General features: G+C 52.1%; 1 protein-coding gene across 4 annotated transcripts in view; it reads left to right on the top strand.

Annotated features, from left to right (window-relative positions):
* The window catches only part of KLHL3 (kelch like family member 3), a 207,913-nt gene that overhangs the window by 154,897 nt on the left and 30,412 nt on the right, over positions 1-22,604 (top strand). For all 4 annotated transcript variants that reach the window (XR_012647666.1, XM_075010019.1, XM_075010018.1 and 1 more), the window contains one exon: positions 2,917-3,034. Coding sequence is in view for 3 of the 4 variants with exons in the window: in XM_075010019.1 (XP_074866120.1) it covers positions 2,917-3,034 (118 nt within the window). In the remaining variant the exon portion in view is untranslated. The remainder of the gene's footprint in view (positions 1-2,916; positions 3,035-22,604) is intronic.

Here is a 22,604-nt window from a genome sequence, read left to right as displayed (position 1 = left end):
TATTGTATCTTTTTCGCTGTCTTCCAAGATGAACAGTCCTAATCTTTAGTGTGTTCTGCTATGGAAGCTGTTCGATACTACTGGTCATCTTCGTTCCCCTTCTCTAAATGTTTTCAATTTCCTCTGTATCCATTTGTGAGGTGGGATGACAAGAACTGCAGTTACTTGAATACTATCAGTTTTAATAGTCGCGTTAAGATTTTTTTTATAATGTCCTTCCTAACAGTGCATTAGGAACTTTCACCGTTTTTGACTGCTGCGGCACATTGAGCAGATACATGACCATGGACAGTTTACTGAAAACAACATTTCTTTGGTGACAGCTAGTTTAGACCTCATCGTTAAGGCACCGTGTTTGTCACTGAGGTCAGGGATTCTGTGAATTTCCATGACTCCTGTAACTTTGCAGGAGCAACCCCCACTACCCCGCCACCCAGCAGCAGGAGTTTGGGTGTGGGGAGGGGGTTTAGGGCTAGCCGTTGATGTGTGACATTGCTTACTTGGGGGATGACATGAAGGGGTGACATGGGCTCCCTTCTTCAGCTCCTAGCTCCATGTGCTGATTCCCCCTGCAGGCACTGCTCTCTCACTTCCCATTGGTCACAGTTTTCAGCCAATGGAAGCTACAGGGGTGGGATATGTCTTTACTTTCCAGAGGCTAGGTAGGGAGCCTTCTCAACCCTGCTACCCAACCCCCAAACACTCATGGTGCCTCCTCCTGCTTCCCTCCCCCAAGCACCTCCAGTACTCTGTGGACTGCCCACCCCCTCTCCTGATGAACTGTGCTTCCCCCAAGTTTTAATCATGAGTATATGGATGGGTCACAGGGTGTGGATTTGTTTGACTGCCTATGACTAGTCCATGATTTTTACAACCCTGTGGACAATATGAAGATTTAATCATTATATGTGATTATATTTTCCAGTATGCATTACTTTGCACTTATCAAGGCAGAATTTCAGCTACCATTTTGTTTCCCATTCACCCACTTTTGTGAAATCTCTAACTCTTGCTTTGAGCTTATTGTGAATAATTTTGTACTGTTGGCAACTTTTGCCACTTCACTCTTTCTCTCTCTTTCTGGATTGTTAATGGCAATGTTGAACTGCACAGGTCTCCATACAGATCCCTGGAGAATTCTGCTTCCCACCTCTGTCCATTGTGAGAACTGTCCAGCTTTTTTGGTCTATACTCTTTCCTGTCTTTCAACCACCTCCTGATCCATGAGTGGACCTTCTCTCTTTTCCCAAGGCCACTTAATTTCTAGAAGAGCCTTTGGTGAGAGACTTTGTCAAGGCTTTCTGAAAATCTGAGTACTCTCTATTATATAGACTCTGTATCAGAGGGGTAGCCGTGTTAGTTTGTATTGTCAAAAACAACAAGAACTCCTGTGGCACCTTATAGACTAACAGATATTTTGGGGCATAAGCTTTCGTGCGCAACAACCTGCTTTGTCAGACACACATAGTCTGTTATCCTTATTCCCAGGCTTGTTGTCTCCCTCACAGAATTCTGATAAAGACATCACTGCCTTTTTACATAAGCCATATTGACACTTCTCCCACAATGTGTTCATCTGTGTGTCCGATCATTCTCTTCTTTACTGTAATTCTGCCCGTTTGCCTGGCACTGGCATGTAATTACCAGGGTCTCCTCTGGAGCTCTTTTAAAAAACATCATTACATTAGCTACCTTCTAGGGGTCTGGGACGGAGGCTGATTTCAGGATAGTCCCACAGTATCACTAACTGTGGCATTTAACCAGTTGTATGGGCATGGATCCAGAGATCCAGTCCAACCAAAAGACCACCTCTCTCACTGGCTTTCCCACAAAAATCAAGTGGGTTCTTTGTGTCTCCTGCCAAGCAGCAGCCATCAGTGGGGATTTGAGTACATTGGGTTTGTGTTAGAACAGGGGTCTCAAACTGAATTCATTTTAGGACCAGGGACAGTCTGAAAGCCCTTCTAGTCGGCCACTGGGTGGGCACCGCCCTGGCAGTGCCCTGGGGAGGGGGTATCTTTGTGTGTCTCCTGGCTCCCTGATTCCCCTGGGTGATTTAGCAGAGTTTAGTAAATCAGAACTACCAGGCTAGCTCGGGAGATGTCAGTGGAGCAGAGGCTGCTGCATCGCTCCACTGCCCTGCAGCTCCTGCTGCTGTGTTGAGGAGGGGGAGGCTTGCTGCTGCTCCATGCCAGGCTGCCAGTAATCCCCAAGTCTGGGTCTCTTGGGCAGAGAGCTCGAGGCGAGAGGTGAAATAGGGGGAGAGCGTAGCGGGGATGTGAAAAGGCAGGGTCGGGGGGGTGCTGGGCTTGGGGGAAGGGTACAGACCTCCCGGGCCACAGGGACTCACATGAGCCAGATTGCAGAATTGCTCAGGCTGCAGCTGTCCTGCGGGCTCAAAGGGCATAGAAGTGGCGTGGAGCTTGGCCATAGAGCAGGCTTTTTAAGGGGGACATGCCCTGCCTGGCAGAGGGGATGAATGCAAAGAACATTGGGCAGTCCAAGTCTGCTTGGCCCAGTTATGTTGCTTGAGGAATGCGAAGTGGGTGGGTGAAGCACCCTGGTGCGAGCTGAAGAGCTGCTTGCAGAGCAGCGTAGGTGATGCGGAGGTGGGAGGAACCTTTTAGGATCCACACAAGTCCGCATAAGCACAAGGCCTCCTTGGCTTGTCGTTTCCTCTGTGTGCAGTATGTGATAAGCTGTCGTCTTGGGCATAGCAGCCCCCTGGAAACAGACTCAAGGGGTCCTCCCCTTTTGTGCCTATGAAAAAATCTCCCCTCCTGCCAGAGCCACCCAGGTGTCAATACAGCACACGGTGGTTAGGGGCTGGTCATGGTTTTTACTTGGCAGAGTGCAGCCTGCTGTGGCCACAGTCTTTGACTAGGGGGTTTCCCTTCCCTCGTTTCTCCATCCCAGGTAATGATTGTGGTGGGTGGGCAAGCGCCCAAAGCCATCCGCAGCGTGGAGTGTTACGATTTTGAGGAGGATCGGTGGGAGCAAGTAGCTGAGCTTCCCTCCCGGAGGTGCAGAGCAGGTAAGTGGAATACCCCCATTTGCCTCCGTCACCTTCCCATTAAATTCCATAGGAGAGAGAAGTGTGTTCCCACCCACCAACAGCACTGACCTCTCTTCTGCCTCCCACCAAGAGCCAGGAGAAGGCTTCACTCCCTCAAAGAGACTCAAAGCCACTTTGTCTCCTGCTGCTTCCTCTGTGCTCTTCCTTCCATCTCCTCTGGCCTGGCTTCACAGTGGGAGCCAGTTTTCCCCACTGGTTTTCCAGGAAAGAGCCAGAAACAGATCATTCACTGGACTTGCACATAAATGGGATTTTTTCCTAGCAGAGGTGTGAGGACGGTGGCATTGAAACACGTTCCTCCTCGGAGATCTGATTGACCCTACCATCCAGCGTCCAGAAGGGGCCCCGGAGCCACACTTTTCTCCTCCTCCCTTGTGCATCTTGGCATTATCTGGGTCCCACATCCATCATAGGATGAGCATGTTTCCCTGGCTTGTGAGTGGAGTGGAGCGGAGCAGAGCGTTGCGGAGCGGAGTGTAACGGAGCTTTGTGGAGCGTTATGGAGTGTTGCGTAGCGTAGCGTCGTGGAGTGTTATGGAGGGGAGTGTTAGAGTGTTACAGAGTGTTAAGGAGGGGAGAGTTATGGAGGGTTACGGAAGGGAGTGTAATGGAGCGTTACGGAGGTGAGTGTTATGGAGCGGAGTGTTACTGAACGGACTGTTAGGGGGGGAGTGTTACGGAGTGTAACGGAGTGTTACGGAGCAGAGTGTTACGGAGTGTTATGGAACAGTGTTACGAAGGGGACTGTTACGGAGTGTTAGGGAGCGTTACGGAGTCTTACGTTACGGAGTCTTGCGGAGCGTAGTGTAGTGGAGTGTAATGTTACGGAGTGTTATGGAGGGGAGTGTTATGGACTGTTACGGAGCAGTGTGTTTCAGAGGGGACTGTTACGGATGGGACTGTTAGGGAGCCTAGTGTAAGGGAGGGGACTGTTATGGAGGGGAGTGTTAGGGAGCCTAGTGTTAGGGAGGGGAGTGTGACGGAGTGTTAGGGAGGGCAGCGTTACGGAGTGTTACAGAGTGTAACGGAGTGTTAGGGAGCAGAGTGTTATGGAGGGGAATGTTAGGGAGCCTAGTGTTACAGAGGGGAGTGTTAGGGAGTGGACTGTTACGCAGTGTTACGGAGGGGAGTGTTACGGAGTGTAACGGAGTGTTTCGGAGCAGAGTGTTATGGAGGGCACTATTACGGAGTGTTATGGAGGGGAATGTTAGGGAGTGTTACGGAGCATAATGTTACGGAGGGGACCGTTACGGAGTGTTACGGAGGGGAGTGTTGTGGAGCAGAGTGTTACGGAGTCTTACGTTATGGAGTGTTATGGAGCAGAGTGTTACGGAGGCGACTGCTACGGAGTGTTACGGAGTCTTACGTTACGGAGTGTTACGGAGGGGAGTGTCACGGAGTGTTACGGAGCATTACGGAGCCGAGTGTTAGGGAGCCTAGTATTATGGAGGGGAGTGTTAGGGAGCCTAGTGTTACGGAGCCTAGTGTTACGAAGGGGAGTGTTACGGAGCGGACTGTTACAGAGGGGAGTGTTATGGAGTGGAATGTTACGGAGTGTAACGGAGTGTTATGGAGCAGAGTGTTAGGGACTGTTACGGAGCAGAGTAATAGGTAGGAAACTGTAACGGAGTGTTAGGGAGCAGAGTGTTACGGAGGGGAATGTTACAGAGGGAACTGTTACGGAGCAGTGTGTTACGGAGGGGACTGTTACAGAGCAAAGTGTTAGGTAGGGAACTGTTGCGGAGTGTTACGGAGGGGACTGTTACGGAGTCTTACGTTATGCAATGTTGCGGAGCGGAGTGTAGCGGAGTACAATGTTATGGATTGTTATGGAGTGTTACGGAGCGGAGTGTTACAGAGGGGACTGTTACCGAGGGGACTCTTACGGAGTAGTGTGTTACGGAGGAGAGTGTTACGGAGGGGACTGTTACGGAGGGAAGTGTTACGGAGCAGAGTGTAACGGAGTGTTGGGGAATAGAGTGTTAGGGAGCCTATTGTTACGGAGGGGAGTGTTACGGAGTGTTAGGGAGCGGAGTGTTACGGAGGGGACTGTTACGGAGTCCTATGTTACGGAGTGTTGCGGGGGGGACTGTTACGGAGCGGAGTGTTGCGTTGGGGACTGTTAAGGGGGGGAGTGTTACGGAGGGGACTGTTACGGAGTGTTATGGAGGGGACTGTTAGGTAGGGGAGTGTTACGGAGGGGAGTGTTACAGAGGGGTATGTTACGGAGCCGAGTGTTGCGGAGGGCAGTGTTACTGAGGGGAATGTTACGAAGTCGAGTGTTGCAGTGGGGAGTGTTAGGGAGTCTAGTGTGATGCAGGGGACTGTTACGGAGTGTTTATGGAGCGGAGTGTTACGGAGTGTTTATGGAGCGGAGTGTTACGGAGTGCAAGAGAGTGTTACGGAACAGAGTGTAACGGAGTGTTAGGGAGGGGAGTGTAACGGACTGTAATGCAGTGTTATGGAGCAGAATGTTGGGGACTGTTATGGAGCAGAGTATTAGGTAGGGAGCTGTTATGGAGTGTTACGGAGGGGAATGTTACAGAGGGGACTGTTACGGAGCAGTGTGTTATGGAGGGGACTGTTAAGGAGCAAAGTGTTAGGTAGGGCACTATTACGGAGTGTTATGGAGGGGAATGTTAGGGAGTGTTACGGAGCATAATGTTACGGAGGGGACCGTTACGGAGTGTTACGGAGGGGAGTGTTGTGGAGCAGAGTGTTACGGAGTCTTACGTTATGGAGTGTTATGGAGCAGAGTGTTACGGAGGCGACTGCTACGGAGTGTTACGGAGTCTTACGTTACGGAGTGTTACGGAGGGGAGTGTCACGGAGTGTTACGGAGCATTACGGAGCCGAGTGTTAGGGAGCCTAGTATTATGGAGGGGAGTGTTAGGGAGCCTAGTGTTACGGAGCCTAGTGTTACGAAGGGGAGTGTTACGGAGCGGACTGTTACAGAGGGGAGTGTTATGGAGTGGAATGTTACGGAGTGTAACGGAGTGTTATGGAGCAGAGTGTTAGGGACTGTTACGGAGCAGAGTAATAGGTAGGAAACTGTAACGGAGTGTTAGGGAGCAGAGTGTTACGGAGGGGAATGTTACAGAGGGAACTGTTACGGAGCAGTGTGTTACGGAGGGGACTGTTACAGAGCAAAGTGTTAGGTAGGGAACTGTTGCGGAGTGTTACGGAGGGGACTGTTACGGAGTCTTACGTTATGCAATGTTGCGGAGCGGAGTGTAGCGGAGTACAATGTTATGGATTGTTATGGAGTGTTACGGAGCGGAGTGTTACAGAGGGGACTGTTACCGAGGGGACTCTTACGGAGTAGTGTGTTACGGAGGAGAGTGTTACGGAGGGGACTGTTACGGAGGGAAGTGTTACGGAGCAGAGTGTAACGGAGTGTTGGGGAATAGAGTGTTAGGGAGCCTATTGTTACGGAGGGGAGTGTTACGGAGTGTTAGGGAGCGGAGTGTTACGGAGGGGACTGTTACGGAGTCCTATGTTACGGAGTGTTGCGGGGGGGACTGTTACGGAGCGGAGTGTTGCGTTGGGGACTGTTAAGGGGGGGAGTGTTACGGAGGGGACTGTTACGGAGTGTTATGGAGGGGACTGTTAGGTAGGGGAGTGTTACGGAGGGGAGTGTTACAGAGGGGTATGTTACGGAGCCGAGTGTTGCGGAGGGCAGTGTTACTGAGGGGAATGTTACGAAGTCGAGTGTTGCAGTGGGGAGTGTTAGGGAGTCTAGTGTGATGCAGGGGACTGTTACGGAGTGTTTATGGAGCGGAGTGTTACGGAGTGTTTATGGAGCGGAGTGTTACGGAGTGCAAGAGAGTGTTACGGAACAGAGTGTAACGGAGTGTTAGGGAGGGGAGTGTAACGGACTGTAATGCAGTGTTATGGAGCAGAATGTTGGGGACTGTTATGGAGCAGAGTATTAGGTAGGGAGCTGTTATGGAGTGTTACGGAGGGGAATGTTACAGAGGGGACTGTTACGGAGCAGTGTGTTATGGAGGGGACTGTTAAGGAGCAAAGTGTTAGGTAGGGAACTGTTACGGAGTGTTGTGGAGGGGAATGTTAGGGAGTGTTACGGAGCATAATGTTACGGAGGGGACCGTTACGGAGTGTTACGGAGGGGAGTGTTGTGGAGCAGAGTGTTACGGAGTCTTACGTTATGGAGTGTTATGGAGCAGAGTGTTACGGAGGCGACTGCTACGGAGTGTTACGGAGTCTTACGTTACGGAGTGTTACGGAGGGGAGTGTCACGGAGTGTTACGGAGCATTACGGAGCCGAGTGTTAGGGAGCCTAGTATTATGGAGGGGAGTGTTAGGGAGCCTAGTGTTACGGAGCCTAGTGTTACGAAGGGGAGTGTTACGGAGCGGACTGTTACAGAGGGGAGTGTTATGGAGTGGAATGTTACGGAGTGTAACGGAGTGTTATGGAGCAGAGTGTTAGGGACTGTTACGGAGCAGAGTAATAGGTAGGAAACTGTAACGGAGTGTTAGGGAGCAGAGTGTTACGGAGGGGAATGTTACAGAGGGAACTGTTACGGAGCAGTGTGTTACGGAGGGGACTGTTACAGAGCAAAGTGTTAGGTAGGGAACTGTTGCGGAGTGTTACGGAGGGGACTGTTACGGAGTCTTACGTTATGCAATGTTGCGGAGCGGAGTGTAGCGGAGTACAATGTTATGGATTGTTATGGAGTGTTACGGAGCGGAGTGTTACAGAGGGGACTGTTACCGAGGGGACTCTTACGGAGTAGTGTGTTACGGAGGAGAGTGTTACGGAGGGGACTGTTACGGAGGGAAGTGTTACGGAGCAGAGTGTAACGGAGTGTTGGGGAATAGAGTGTTAGGGAGCCTATTGTTACGGAGGGGAGTGTTACGGAGTGTTAGGGAGCGGAGTGTTACGGAGGGGACTGTTACGGAGTCCTATGTTACGGAGTGTTGCGGGGGGGACTGTTACGGAGCGGAGTGTTGCGTTGGGGACTGTTAAGGGGGGGAGTGTTACGGAGGGGACTGTTACGGAGTGTTATGGAGGGGACTGTTAGGTAGGGGAGTGTTACGGAGGGGAGTGTTACAGAGGGGTATGTTACGGAGCCGAGTGTTGCGGAGGGCAGTGTTACTGAGGGGAATGTTACGAAGTCGAGTGTTGCAGTGGGGAGTGTTAGGGAGTCTAGTGTGATGCAGGGGACTGTTACGGAGTGTTTATGGAGCGGAGTGTTACGGAGTGTTTATGGAGCGGAGTGTTACGGAGTGCAAGAGAGTGTTACGGAACAGAGTGTAACGGAGTGTTAGGGAGGGGAGTGTAACGGACTGTAATGCAGTGTTATGGAGCAGAATGTTGGGGACTGTTATGGAGCAGAGTATTAGGTAGGGAGCTGTTATGGAGTGTTACGGAGGGGAATGTTACAGAGGGGACTGTTACGGAGCAGTGTGTTATGGAGGGGACTGTTAAGGAGCAAAGTGTTAGGTAGGGAACTGTTACGGAGTGTTGTGGAGCAGAGTGTTACGGAGTGTTACAGAGGGGACTGTTACGGAGCGGAGTGATACGGAGGGGAGTGTTCCATAGTGTTATGGATCAGAGTGTTACAGAGGGGACTGTTACAGAGCAGAGTGTTAGGTAGGGAACTGTCGCAGAGTGTTATGGAGCGGAGTGTTTCGGAGGGGACTGTTCCAGAGTGTTATGGAGCAGAGTGTTACGGAGGGGACTGTTACAGAGCAAAGTGTTAGGTAGGGAACTGTTACGGAGTGTTGTGGAGCGGAGTGTTACGGAGGGGACTGTTACGGAGCAGAGTGTTATGGAGGGGACTGTTACGGAGTGTTATGGAGCGTTACGGAGTCTTACGTTATGCAATGTTGCGGAGCGGAGTGTAGCGGAGTGCAATGTTATGGATTGTTATGGAGTGTTACGGAGCGGAGTGTTACAGAGGGGACTGTTACCGAGGGGACTCTTATGGAGTAGTGTGTTAGGGAGGGGACTCTTACGGAGTAGTGTGTTAGGGAGGGGACTGTTACGGAGGGGAGTGTGACGGAGGGGAGTGTTACGGAGCAGAGTGTAATGGAGTGTTGGGGAATAGAGTGTTAGGGAGCCTATTGTTACGGAGGGGAGTGTTACTGAGTGTTAGGGAGCGGAGTGTTACGGAGGGGACTGTTACGGAGTCCTATGTTACGGAGTGTTGCGGGGGGGACTGTTACGGAGCGGAGTGTTGCGTTGGGGACTGTTAAGGGGGGGAGTGTTACGGAGGGGACTGTTACGGAGTGTTATGGAGGGGACTGTTAGGTAGGGGAGTGTTATGGAGTGTTACGGAGGGGAGTGTTACACAGGGGTATGTTACGGAGCCGAGTGTTGCGGAGGGCAGTGTTACTGAGGGGAATGTTACGAAGTCGAGTGTTGCAGTGGGGAGTGTTAGGGAGTCTAGTGTGATGCAGGGGACTGTTACGGAGTGTTTATGGAGCGGAGTGTTACGGAGTGCAAGAGTGTTACGGAACAGAGTGTAACGGAGTGTTAGGGAGGGGAGTGTAACGGACTGTAATGCAGTGTTATGGAGCATAATGTTGGGGACTGTTATGGAGCAGAGTATTAGGTAGGGAACTGTTATGGAGTGTTACGGAGGGGAATGTTACAGAGGGGACTGTTACGGAGCAGTGTGTTATGGAGGGGACTGTTAAGGAGCAAAGTGTTAGGTAGGGAACTGTTACGGAGTGTTGTGGAGCAGAGTGTTACGGAGTGTTACAGAGGGGACTGTTACGGAGCGGAGTGTTACGGAGGGGACTGTTCCAGAGTGTTATGCAGCAGAGTGTTAGGAACTGTTACGGAGGGGACTGTTACGGAGCAGAGTGTTATGGAGGGGACTGTTACAGAGTGTTACGGAGTGTTATGGAGAGGAGTGTTACGGAGCGTTACGGAGTCTTACGTTACGCAATGTTGCGGAGCGGAGTGTAGCGGAGTGCAATGTTATGGATTGTTATGGAGTGTTGCGGAGGGTATTATTAAGGAGTGTTACAGAGGGGACTGTTCCGGAGCAGTGCGTTACAGAGGGGAGTGTTACGTACGGTTACGGAGGGGACTGTTTCGGAGCAGTGTGTTACGGAGCGGACTGTTAAGGAGCGGACTGTTACGGAGGGGAGTGTTAGAGTGTTACGGAGGGCAGTGTTATGGAGCAGAGCGTTACCGAGGGGACTGTTACGGAGGGGAGTGTTAGGGAGGGGACTGTTACGGATGGGAGTGTTACGGAGGGGACTCTTACAGAGGGGAGTGTGACGGAGGGGAGTCTTACGGAGCAGAGTGTAACGGAGTGTTGGGGAGTAGAGCGTTAGGGAGCCTATTGTTACGGAGGGGAGTGTTACGGAGTGTTAGGGAGCGGAGTGTTACGGAGCATAATGTTACGGAGGGGACTGTTACGGAGCGGAGTGTTGCCGGGGGAGTGTTACGGAGGGGACTGTTACGGAGCGTTACGGAGCGGACTGTTATGTAGGGGAGTGTTACGGAGTGTTACGGAGGGGAGTGTTACAGAGGGGAATGTTACGGAGCCGGGTGTTGCGGTGGGGAGTGTTAGGGAGCCTAGTGTGACTCAGGGGAGTGTTGCGGAGTGTTACGGAACGGACTGTTATGGAGCGGAGTGTTGCGGAGTGCAACAGAGTGTTACGGAGCAGAGTGTAACGGAGTGTTAGGGAGGGGAGTGTTACGGAGTGTATTGGAGTGTTACGGAGCAGAGTGTCAGGGACTGTTACGGAGCAGAGTATTAGGTACGGAATTGTTACGGAGTGTTATGGAGCAGAGTGTTACGGAGGGGAATGTTACAGAGGGGACTGTTACTCAGCAGAGTGTTACGGAGGGGACTGTTACGGAGGGGAGTGTTACGGAGGGGACTGTTCCAGAGTGTTACGGAGCAGAGTGTTACAGAGGGGACTGTTGCGGAGCAGAGTGTTAGGTAGGGAACTGTCGCAGAGTGTTGTGGAGGAGAGTGTTAGGAACTGTTACGGAGGGGACTGTTACGGAGCAGAGTGTTACGGAGGGGACTGTTACGGAGTTTTATGGAGCGGAATGTTACGGAGTGTAACGGAGTATTACGGAGGGGAGTGTTATGGAGTGGAATGTTACGGAGTGTAACGGAGTGTTATGGAGCAGAGTGTTAGGGACTCTTACGGAGCAGAGTATTAGGTAGGAAACTGTTACGGAGTGTTAGGGAGCAGAGTGTTACGGAGGGGAATGTTACAGAGGGAACTGTTACGGAGCAGTGTGTTACGGAGGGGACCGTTACAGAGCAAAGTGTAAGGTAGGGAACTGTTACAGAGTGTTTTGGAGCGGAGTGTTACGGAGGGGACTGTTACGGAGCAGAGTGTTATGGAGGGGACTGTTACGGAGTCTTACGTTATGCAATGTTGCGGAGCGGAGTGTAGCGGAGTGCAATGTTACGGATTGTTATGGAGTGTTACAGAGGGGACTGTTACCGAGGGGACTCTTACGGAGTAGTGTGTTAGGGAGGGGAGTGTGACGGAGGGGAGTGTGACGGAGCAGAGTGTAACGGAGTGTTGGGGAATAGAGTGTTAGGGAGCCTATTGTTACGGAGGGGAGTGTTACGGAGTGTTAGGGAGCGGAGTATTACGGAGGGGACTGTTACGGAGTCCTATGTTACGGAATGTTGCGGGGGGGACTGTTACGGAGCGGAGTGTTGTCGTGGGGACTGTTACGGAGCGGAGTGTTGCGGGGGGAGTGTTACGGAGGGGACTGTTACGGAGTGTTATGGAGGGGACTGTTAGGTAGGGGAGTGTTATGGAGTGTTACGGAGGGGAGTGTTACAGAGGGGTATGTTACGGAGCCGAGTGTTGCGGAGGGCAGTGTTACAGAGGGGAATGTTACGAAGTCGAGTGTTGCAGTGGGGAGTGTTAGGGAGTCTAGTGTGACGCAGGGGACTGTTACGGAGTGTTCATGGAGCGGAGTGTTACGGAGTGCAAGAGAGTGTTACGGAGCAGAGTGTAACGGAGTGTTAGGGAGGGGAGTGTAACAGAGTGTAATGCAGTGTTACGGAGCAGAGTGTTGGGGACTGTTACGTAGCAGAGTATTAGGTAGGGAACTGTTACGGAGGGGAATGTTACAGAGGGGACTGTTACGGAGCAGAGTGTTACGGAGGGGACTGTTACGGAGCAGAGTGTTACGGAGGGGACCGTTACGGAGTGTTACGGAGCGGAGTGTTATGGAGTGTTGTGGGGAGGAGTGTTACGGAGTCTTACGTTACGCAATGTTGCGGAGTGGCGTGCAATGTTATGGATTGTTATGGAGTGTTACGGAGCGGAGTGTTGCGGAGGGGACTGTTAGGGAGCGGAGTGTTGCGGAGGGGACTGTTACGGAGCAGAGTGTTGCGGAGGGGACTGTTTCAGAGCAGTGTGTTATGGAGGGGACTGTTATGGAGCAAAGTGTTAGGTAGGGAACTGTTACGGAGTGTTGTGGAGCAGAGTGTTACGGAGTGTTACAGAGGGGACTGTTACGGAGCAGAGTGTTACAGAGGGGACTGTTACGGAGCAGAGTGTTACGGAGGGGACTGTTACGGAGCAGAGTGTTACGGAGGGGACTGTTACGGAGTGTTGTGGAGCAGAGTGTTACGGAGTGTTACAGAGGGGACTGTTACGGAGCAGAGTGTTGCGGAGGGGACTGTTTCAGAGCAGTGTGTTATGGAGGGGACTGTTATGGAGCAAAGTGTTAGGTAGGGAACTGTTACGGAGTGTTGTGGAGCAGAGTGTTACGGAGTGTTACAGAGGGGACTGTTACGGAGCAGAGTGTTACAGAGGGGACTGTTACGGAGCAGAGTGTTACGGAGGGGACTGTTACGGAGCAGAGTGTTACGGAGGGGACTGTTACGGAGTGTTGTGGAGCAGAGTGTTACGGAGTGTTACAGAGGGGACTGTTACAGAGGGGACTGTTACGGAGCGGAGTGATACGGAGGGGACTGTTACAGAGTGTTATGGAGCAGAGTGTTAGGAACTGTTACGGAGGGGACTGTTACGGAGCAGAGTGTTATGGAGGGGACTGTTACAGAGTGTTACGGAGTGTTATGGAGAGGAGTGTTACGGAGCGTTACGGAGTCTTACGTTACGCAATGTTGCAGAGCGGAGTGTAGCGGAGTGCAATGTTATGGATTGTTATGGAGTGTTACGGAGTGGAGTGTTGCGGAGGGGACTGTTGCGGAGGGTATTATTAAGGAGTGTTACAGAGGGGACTGTTCCGGAGCAGTGCGTTACAGAGGGGAGTGTTACGGACTGTTACGGAGGGGACTGTTTCGGAGCAGTGTGTTACGGAGCGGACTGTTAAGGAGCGGACTGTTACGGAGGGCAGTGTTATGGAGCAGAGCGTTACAGAGGGGACTGTTACCGAGGGGACTCTTACGGAGTAGTGTGTTAGGGAGGGGACTGTTACAGAGGGGAGTGTTAGGGAGGGGACTGTTACAGAGGGGAGTGTTAGGGAGGGGACTCTTACAGAGGGGAGTGTGACGGAGGGGAGTGTTACGGAGCAGAGTGTAACGGAGTGTTGGGGAGTAGAGCATTAGGGAGCCTATTGTTACGGAGGGGAGTGTTACGGAGTGTTAGGGAGCGGAGTGTTATGGAGTGTATTGAAGTGTTACGGAGCAGAGTGTTAGGGACTGTTACGGAGCAGAATATTAGGTACGGAACTGTTACGGAGTGTTATGGAGCAGAGTGTTACGGAGGGGAATGTTACAGAGGGGACTGTTACTGAGCAGAGTGTTACGGAGGGGAGTGTTACGGAGGGGACTGTTCCAGAGTGTTACGGAGCAGAGTGTTACAGAGGGGACTGTTACGGAGCAGAGTGTTAGGTAGGGAACTGTCGCAGAGTGTTGTGGAGGAGAGTGTTAGGAACTGTTACGGAGGGGACTGTTACGGAGCAGAGTGTTACGGAGGGGACTGTTACGGAGTGTTATGGAGGGGACTGTTATGTAGGGGAGTGTTACGGAGGGGAGTGTTACAGAGGGGAATGTTACGGAGCCGAATGTTGCGCAGGGCAGTGTTACAGAGGGGAATGTTACGGAGCCGAGTGTTGCAGTGGGGAGTGTTAGGGAGCCTAGTGTGACACGGGACTGTTACGGAGTGTTTATGGAGCGGAGTGTTACGGAACCGACTGTTATGGAGGGAAGTGTTACGGAGTGCAACAGAGTGTTACGGAGCAGAGTGTAACGGAGTTTTAGGGAGGGGAGTGTTACGGAGTGTAATGGAGTGTTGCGGAGCAGAGTGTTGGGGACTGTTACGGAGCAGAGTATTAGGTAGGGAACTGTTACGGAGTGTTAGGGAGCAGAGTGTTACGGAGGGGAATGTTACAGAGGGGACTGTTACGGAGCAAAGTGTTAGGTAGGGAACTGTTACGGAGTGTTGTGGAGCAGAGTGTTACGGAGTGTTACAGAGGGGACTGTTATGGAGGGGAGTGTTCCAGAGTGTTATGGATCAGAGTGTTACAGAGGGGACTGTTACAGAGCAGAGTGTTAGGTAGGGAACTGTCGCAGAGTGTTACGGAGCGGAGTGTTTCGGAGGGGACTGTTCCAGAGTGTTATGGAGCAGAGTGTTACGGAGGGGACTGTTACAGAGCAAAGTGTTAGGTAGGGAACTGTTACGGAGTGTTGTGGAGCGGAGTGTTACGGAGGGGACTGTTACGGAGCAGAGTGTTATGGAGGGGACTGTTACGGAGTGTTATGGAGCGTTACGGAGTCTTACGTTATGCAGTGTTGCGGAGCGGAGTGTAGCGGAGTGCAATGTTATGGATTGTTATGGAGTGTTACGGAGCGGAGTGTTACAGAGGGGACTGTTACCGAGGGGACTCTTATGGAGTAGTGTGTTAGGGAGGGGACTCTTACGGAGTAGTGTGTTAGGGAGGGGACTCTTATGGAGTAGTGTGTTAGGGAGGGGACTCTTACGGAGTAGTGTGTTAGGGAGGGAACTGTTACGGAGTGTTGTGGAGCACAGTGTTACGGAGTGTTACAAAGGGGACTGTTACGGAGCGGAGTGTTACGGAGGGGACTGTTCCAGAGTGTTATGGAGCAGAGTGTTACAGAGGGGACTGTTACAGAGCAGAGTGTTAGGTAGGGAACTGTCACAGAGTGTGATGGAGCAGAGTGTTAGGAACTGTTACGGAGGGAACTGTTACGGAGCAGTGTGTTATGGAGGGGACTGTTACGGAGCAGAGTGTTATGGAGGGGACTGTTACAGAGTGTTACGGAGTGTTATGGAGAGGAGTGTTACGGAGCGTTATGGAGTCTTACGTTACGCAATGTTGCGGAGCGGAGTGTAGCGGAGTGCAATGTTATGGAGTGTTACGGAGCGGAGTGTTGCGGAGGGGAGTGTTACGGAGGGGACTGTTACAGAGGGGAGTGTGACGGAGGGTAGTGTTACGGAGCAGAGTGTAACGGAGTGTTGGGGAGCAGAGTGTTACGGAGGGGAATGTTACAGAGGGGACTGTTACGGAGCAGTGTGTTATGGAGGGGACTGTTACGGAGCAAAGTGTTAGGTAGGGAACTGTTACGGAGTGTTGTGGAGCAGAGTGTTACGGAGTGTTACAGAGGGGACTGTTATGGAGCGGAGTGTTATGGAGGGGAGTGTTCCAGAGTGTTATGGATCAGAGTGTTACAGAGGGGACTGTTACAGAGCAGAGTGTTAGGTAGGGAACTGTCGCAGAGTGTTATGGAGCGGAGTGTTTCGGAGGGGACTGTTACGGAGCAGAGTGTTACAGAGGGGACTGTTATGGAGGGGACTGTTACGGAGCAGTGTGTTATGGAGGGGACTGTTACAGAGTGTTACGGAGTGTTATGGAGAGGAGTGTTACGGAACGTTACGGAGTCTTACGTTACGCAATGTTGCGGAGCGGAGTGTAGCGGAGTGCAATGTTATGGATTGTTATGGAGTGTTACGGAGCGGAGTGTTGCGGAGGGGACTGTTACGGAGGGTATTATTAAGGAGTGTTACAGAGGGGACTGTTCCGGAGCAGTGCGTTACAGAGGGGAGTGTTACGGACTGTTACGGAGGGGACTGTTTCGGAGCAGTGTGTTACGGAGCGGACTGTTAAGGAGCGGACTGTTATGGAGCAGACTGTTACCGAGGGGAGTGTTACGGAGGGGACTGTTACAGAGGGGAGTGTGACGGAGGGGAGTGTTACGGAGCAGAGTGTAACGGAGTGTTGGGGAGTAGAGTGTTAGGGAGGCTATTGTTACGGAGGGGAGTGTTACGGAGTGTGAGGGGGAGGAGCGTTAGGGAGGGGACTGTTACGGAGTGTTACGGAGCGGACTGTTGCAGAGGGGAGTGTTGCGGAGGGGAATGTTACGGAGCTGAGTGTTGCGGTGGGGAGTGTTAGGGAGCCTAGTGTGACTCAGGGGACTGTTGCGGAGTGTTACGGAACGGACTGTTATGGAGGGGAATGTTACGGAGTGCAACAGAGTGTTACGGAGCAGAGTGTAACGGAGTGTTAGGGAGGGGAGTGTTACGGAATGTATTGGAGTGTTACGGAGCAGAGTGTTAGGGACTGTTACGGAGCAGAGTATTCGGTAGGGAACTGTTACGGAGTGTTATGGAGGGGACTGTTACGGAGGGGACTGTTCCAGAGTGTTACGGAGGGGACTGTTCCAGAGGGGACTGTTACGGAGGAGAGTGTTAGGTAGGGAACTGTCGCAGAGTGTTGTGGAGCAGATGTTAGGAACTGTTACGGAGGGGACTGTTACAGAGCAGAGTGTTACGGAGTGTTACGGAGCAGAGTGTTATGGAGAGGAGTGTTACGGAGTCTTACGTTACACAATGTTGCGGAGCGGAGTGCAATGTTATGGATTGTTACGTAGTGTTACAGAGCGGAGTGTTGCGGAGGGGACTTTTTGTTTCAGAGCAGTGTGTTACGGAGGGGACTGTTAAGGGGCGAACTGTTATGGAGGGGAGTGTTACAGAGTGTTACGGAGGGGAGTGTTATGGAGCAGAGTGTTACGGAGTCTTACCTTATGGAGTGTTATGGAGGAGAGTGTTACGGAGGGGACTGTTCCAGAGTGTTACGGAGCAGAGTGTTAGAGAGGGGACTGTTATGGAGCAGAGTGTTAGGTAGGGAACTGTCGCAGAGTGTTGTGGAGCAGAGTGTTAGGAACTGTTACGGAGGGGACTGTTACGGAGTGTTACGGAGAGGAGTGTTATGGAGTCTTACGTTACGCAATGTTGCAGAGCGGAGTGTAATGTTATGTAGTGTTATGGAGCGGAGTGTTGCGGAGGGGACTGTTAAGGGGCGAACTGTTATGGAGGGGAGTGTTACAGAGTGTTACGGAGGGGAGTGTTACGGAGCAGAGTGTTACGGAGTCTTACCTTATGGAGTGTTATGGAGGAGAGTGTTACCGAGGGGACTGTTCCAGAGTGTGACGGAGCAGAGTGTTACAGAGGGGACTGTTACGGAGCAGAGTGTTAGGTAGGGAACTGTCGCAGAGTGTTGTGGAGCAGAGTGTTAGGAACTGTTACGGAGGGGACTGTTACGGAGTGTTACGGAGCGGAGTGTTACGGAAAGGAGTGTTACGGAGTCTTACGTTACGCAATGTTGCGGAGCGGAGTGCAATGTTATGGATTGTTATGGACTGTTACGGAGCGGAGTGTTGCGGAGGGGACTGTTACGGAGCAGACTGTTGCGGAGGGGACTGTTTCAGAGCAGTGTGTTACGGAGGGGACTGTTAAGGGGCGAACTGTTACGGAGGGGAGTGTTACGGAGGGGAGTGTTATGGTGCAGAGTGTTACGGAGTCTTACGTTATGCAGTGTTATGGAGGAGAGTGTTACGGAGGCGACTGTTACGGAGTGTTACGGAGTCTTACGTTATGGAGTGTTACGGAGGGGAGTGTCACGGAGTGTTACGGAGCGTTACGTAACCGAGTGTTGCGGTGGGGAGTGTTAGGGAGCTGAGTTTTACGTAGGGGAGTGTAACGGAGTGTTACGGAGCGGACTGTTACAGAGGGGAGTGTTATGGAGCGAAATGTTACGGAGTGTAACGGAGTGTTACGGAGCAGAGTGTTAGGTACTGTTACGGAGCAGAGTATTAGGTAGGGAACTGTTACGGAGTGTTAGGGAGGAGAGTGTTACGGAGGGGAATGTTACAGAGGGAACTGTTACGTAGCAGTGTGTTACGGAGGGGACTGTTACGGTGGAAAGTGTTAGGTAGGGAACTGTTACGGAGTGTTGTGGAGCGGAGTGTTATGGAGGGGACTGTTACGGAGCGTTACGGAGTCTTACGTTACGCAATGTTGCGGAGCGGAGTGCAATGTTATGGATTGTTTTGGAGTGTTACGGAGCGGAGTGTTACAGAGGGGACTGTTACCGAGGGGACTCTTACGGAGTAGTGTGTTAGGGAGGGGACCGTTACGGAGGGGAGTGTGATGGAGGGGAGTGTTACGGAGCAGAGTGTAACGGAGTGTTTGGGAATAGAGTGTTAGGGAGCCTATTCTTACGGAGGGGACTGTTACGGAGTGTTAGGGAGGGGACTGTTACGGAGTGTTAGGGAGCGGTGTTTTACGGAGTGTTAGGGAGCATAATGTTACGGAGGGGACTGTTACGGAGTCCTATATTACGGAGTGTTGCGGGGGGGACTGTTACGGAGCGGAGTGTTGCGGTGGGAGTGTTACGGAGGGGACTGTTACGGAGTGTTACAGAGCGGACTGTTATGTAGGGGAATGTTACGGAGTGTTTCGGAGGGGAGTGTTACGGGGGGGAGTGTTACGGAGGGGAATGTTACGGAGCCGAGTGTTGTGGTGGGGAGTGTTAGGGAGCCTAGTGTGACGCAGGGGACTGTTACGGAGTGTTTATGGAGCGGAGTGTTACGGAGTGCAATAGTGTGTTACAGAGCAGAGTGTAAGGGAGTGTTAGGGAGGGGAGTGTTACGGAGTGTAATGGGGTGTTACGGAGCAGAGTGTTGTGGACTGTTACGGAGCAGAGTGTTAGGTAGGGAATTGTTACGGAGTGTTAGGGAGCAGAGTGTTACGGAGCGTTACAGAGGGGTCTGTTACAGAGCGGAGTGTTACGGAGGGGACTGTTCCAGAGTGTTACGGAGCAGAGTGTTACAGAGGGGACTGTTACAGAGCAGAGTGTTAGGTAGGGAACTGTCGCAGAGTGTTATGGAGCAGAGTGTTAGGAACTGTTACGGAGGGGACTGTTAGGGAGTGTTACGGAGGGGACTGTTACGGAGCAGAGTGTTATGGAGGGGACTGTCACGGAGCAGAGTGTTACGGAGGGGACTGTTACAGAGTGTTACGGATTGTTATGGAGAGGAGTGTTACGGAGTCTTACGTTATGGAATGTTGTGGAGCGGAGTGCAATGTTATGGATTGTTATGGAGTGTTACGGAGCGGAGTGTTGCGGAGGGGACTGTTACGGAGCAGTGTGTTATGGAGGGGACTGTTACGCAGCAAAGTGTTAGGTAGGGAACTGTTCCGGAGTGTTGTGGAGCAGAGTGTTACGGAGTGTTACAGAGGGGACTGTTATGGAGCGGAGTGTTACGGAGGGGACTGTTGCAGAGTGTTACAGAGGGGACTGTTACAGAGCAGAGTGTTAGGTAGGGAACTGTCGCAGAGTGTTATTGAGCAGAATGTTAGGAACTGTTACGGAGGGGACTGTTACGGAGCAGAGTGTTATGGAGGGGACTGTTACAGAGAGTTACGGAGTGTTATGGGGAGGAGTGTTACGGAGCGTTACGGAGTCTTACGTTACGCAATGTTGCGGAGCGGAGTGTAGCGGAGTGCAATGTTATGGATTGTTATGGAGTGTTACGGAGCGGAGTGTTGCGGATGGGACTGTTATGGAGGGTATTATTAAGGAGTGTGAGAGGGGACTGTTCCGGAGCAGTGCGTTACAGAGGGGAGTGTTATGGACTGTTACGGAGGGGACTGTTTCGGAGCAGTGTGTTATGGAGCAGACGGTTAAGGAGCGGACTGTTATGGAGGGGAGTGTTAGAGTGTTACAGAGGGCAGTGTTATGGAGCAGACTGTTACCGAGGGGAGTGTTACGGAGGGGAGTGTTACGGAGGGGACTGTTACAGAGGGGAGTGTGACGGAGGGGAGTGTTACGGAGCAGAGTGTAACGGAGTGTTGGGGAGTAGAGTGTTAGGGAGCCTATTGTTACAGAGGGGAGTGTTACGGAGTGTGAGGGAGGGGAGCGTTAGGGAGGGGACTGTTACAGAGTGTTAGGGAGTGGAGTGTTACGGAGTGTTACGGAGCATAATGTTATGGAGGGGACTGTTACTGATCGGAGTGTTGCGGGGGGAGTGTTGCGGAAGGGACTGTTACGGAGCGTTACGGAGCGGACTGTTATGTAGGGGAGTGTTACGGAGTGTTAAGGAGGGGAGTGTTACAGAGGGGAATGTTACGGAGCCGAGTGTTGTGGTGGGGAGTGTTAGGGAGCCTAGTGTGACTCAGGGGACTGTTGCGGAGTGTTACGGAATGGACTGTTATGGAGGGGAGTGTTACGGAGTGCAACAGAGTGTTACGGAGCAGAGTGTAACGGAGTGTTAGGGAGGGGAGTGTTACGGAGTGTATTGGAGTATTACGGAGCAGAGTGTTAGGGACTGTTACGGAGGAGAGTATTAGGTAGGGAACTGTTACGGAGGGGACTGTTACGGAGGGGACTGTTACGGAGTGTTACGGAGGGGACTGTTCCAGAGTGTTACGGAGCAGTGTGTTACAGAGGGGACTGTTACGGAGCAGAGTGTGAGGTAGGGAACTCTCGCAGAGTGTTGTGGAGCAGAGTGTTAGGAACTGTTACGGAGGGGACTGTTACGGAGCAGAGTGTTACGGAGGGGACTGTTACGGAGTGTTACGGAGCGGAGTGTTATGGAGTGTTGTGGGGAGGAGTGTTACGGAGTCTTACGTTACGCAATGTTGCGGAGTGGCGTGCAATGTTATGGATTGTTATGGAGTGTTACGGAGCGGAGTGTTGCGGAGGGGACTGTTAGGGAGCGGAGTGTTGCGGAGGGGACTGTTACGGAGCAGAGTGTTGCGGAGGGGACTGTTTCAGAGCAGTGTGTTATGGAGGGGACTGTTATGGAGCAAAGTGTTAGGTAGGGAACTGTTACGGAGTGTTGTGGAGCAGAGTGTTACGGAGTGTTACGGAGGGGACTGTTACGGAGCAGAGTGTTACGGAGGGGACTGTTACGGAGCAGAGTGTTACGGAGCGGAGTGTTACGGAGTGTTGTGGAGAGGAGTGTTACGGAGTCTTACGTTACGCAATGTTTCGGAGCGGAGTGCAATGTTATGGATTGTTATGGAGTGTTACGGAGCGGATTGTTGCGGAGGGGACTGTTAGGGAGCGGAGTGTTGCGGAGGGGACTGTTACGGAGCAGTGTTGCGGAGGGGACTGTTTCAGAGCAGTGTGTTACGGAGGGGACTGTTAAGGGGCGAACTGTTATGGAGGGGAGTGTTACAGAGTGTTACGGAAGGGAGTGTTATGGAGCAGAGTGTTACGGAGTCTTACGTTATGGAGTGTTATGGAGCAGAGTGTTATGGAGGCGACTGTTACGGAGTGTTACGGAGTCTTACGTTATGGAGTGTTACGGAGGGGAGTGTAACGGAGTGTTACGGCGCGTTGCGGTGGGGAGTGTTAGGGAGCCTAGTGTTACGTAGGGGAGTGTTACGGAGTGTTACGGAAGGAACTGTTACAGAGGGGAGTGTTATGGAGCGGAATGTTACGGAGTGTAACGGAGTGTTACGGAGCGGACTGTTACAAAGGGGAGTGTTATGGAGCGGAATGTTACGGAGTGTAACGGAGTGTTACGGAGCGGACTGTTACAAAGGGGAGTGTTATGGAGCGGAATGTTACGGAGTGTAACGGAGTGTTACGGAGCAGACTGTTAGAGTGTTGGGGAGGGTAGTGTTACGGAGCATAATGTTATGGAGGGGACTGTTACGGAGTCCTATGTTACGGAGTGTTGTGGGGGGACTGTTACGGAGCAGAGTGTTACGGAGGGGACTGTTACCGAGTGTTACGGAGCAGAGTGTTATAGAGGGGACTGTTACGGAGCAGAGTGTTAGGTAGGGAACTGTCGCAGAGTGTTGTGGAGCAGAGTGTTAGGAACTGTTACGGAGGGGACTGTTACGGAGCAGAGTGTTGCGGAGGGGACTGTTTCAGAGCAGTGTGTTACGGAGGGGACTGTTAAGGGGCGAACTGTTATGAAGGGGAGTGTTACAGAGTGTTACGGAGGGGAGTGTTATGGAGCAGAGTGTTACGGAGTCTTACGTTATGGAGTGTTACGGAGGGGAGTGTTACGGAGCATTACGGAGCCGAGTGTTGCGGTGGGGAGTGTTAGGGAGCCCAGTGTTACGTAGGGGAGTGTTACGGAAGGAACTGTTACAGAGGGGAGTGTTACGGAGCGGACTGTTACAGAGGGGAGTGTTATGGAGAGGAATGTTACGGAGTGTAACGGAGTGTTACGGAGGAGACTGTTAGAGTGTTGGGGAGGGTAGTGTTACGGAGCATAATGTTACGGAGGGGACTGTTACTGAGTCCTATGTTACGGAGTGTTGCGGGGGGACTGTTACG

Source organism: Carettochelys insculpta, chromosome 15 (genome assembly GCF_033958435.1).
Source record: "Carettochelys insculpta isolate YL-2023 chromosome 15, ASM3395843v1, whole genome shotgun sequence".
Lineage (NCBI taxonomy): Eukaryota > Metazoa > Chordata > Testudines > Carettochelyidae > Carettochelys > Carettochelys insculpta.
This window is presented reverse-complemented; position numbering and strand designations above follow the sequence as displayed.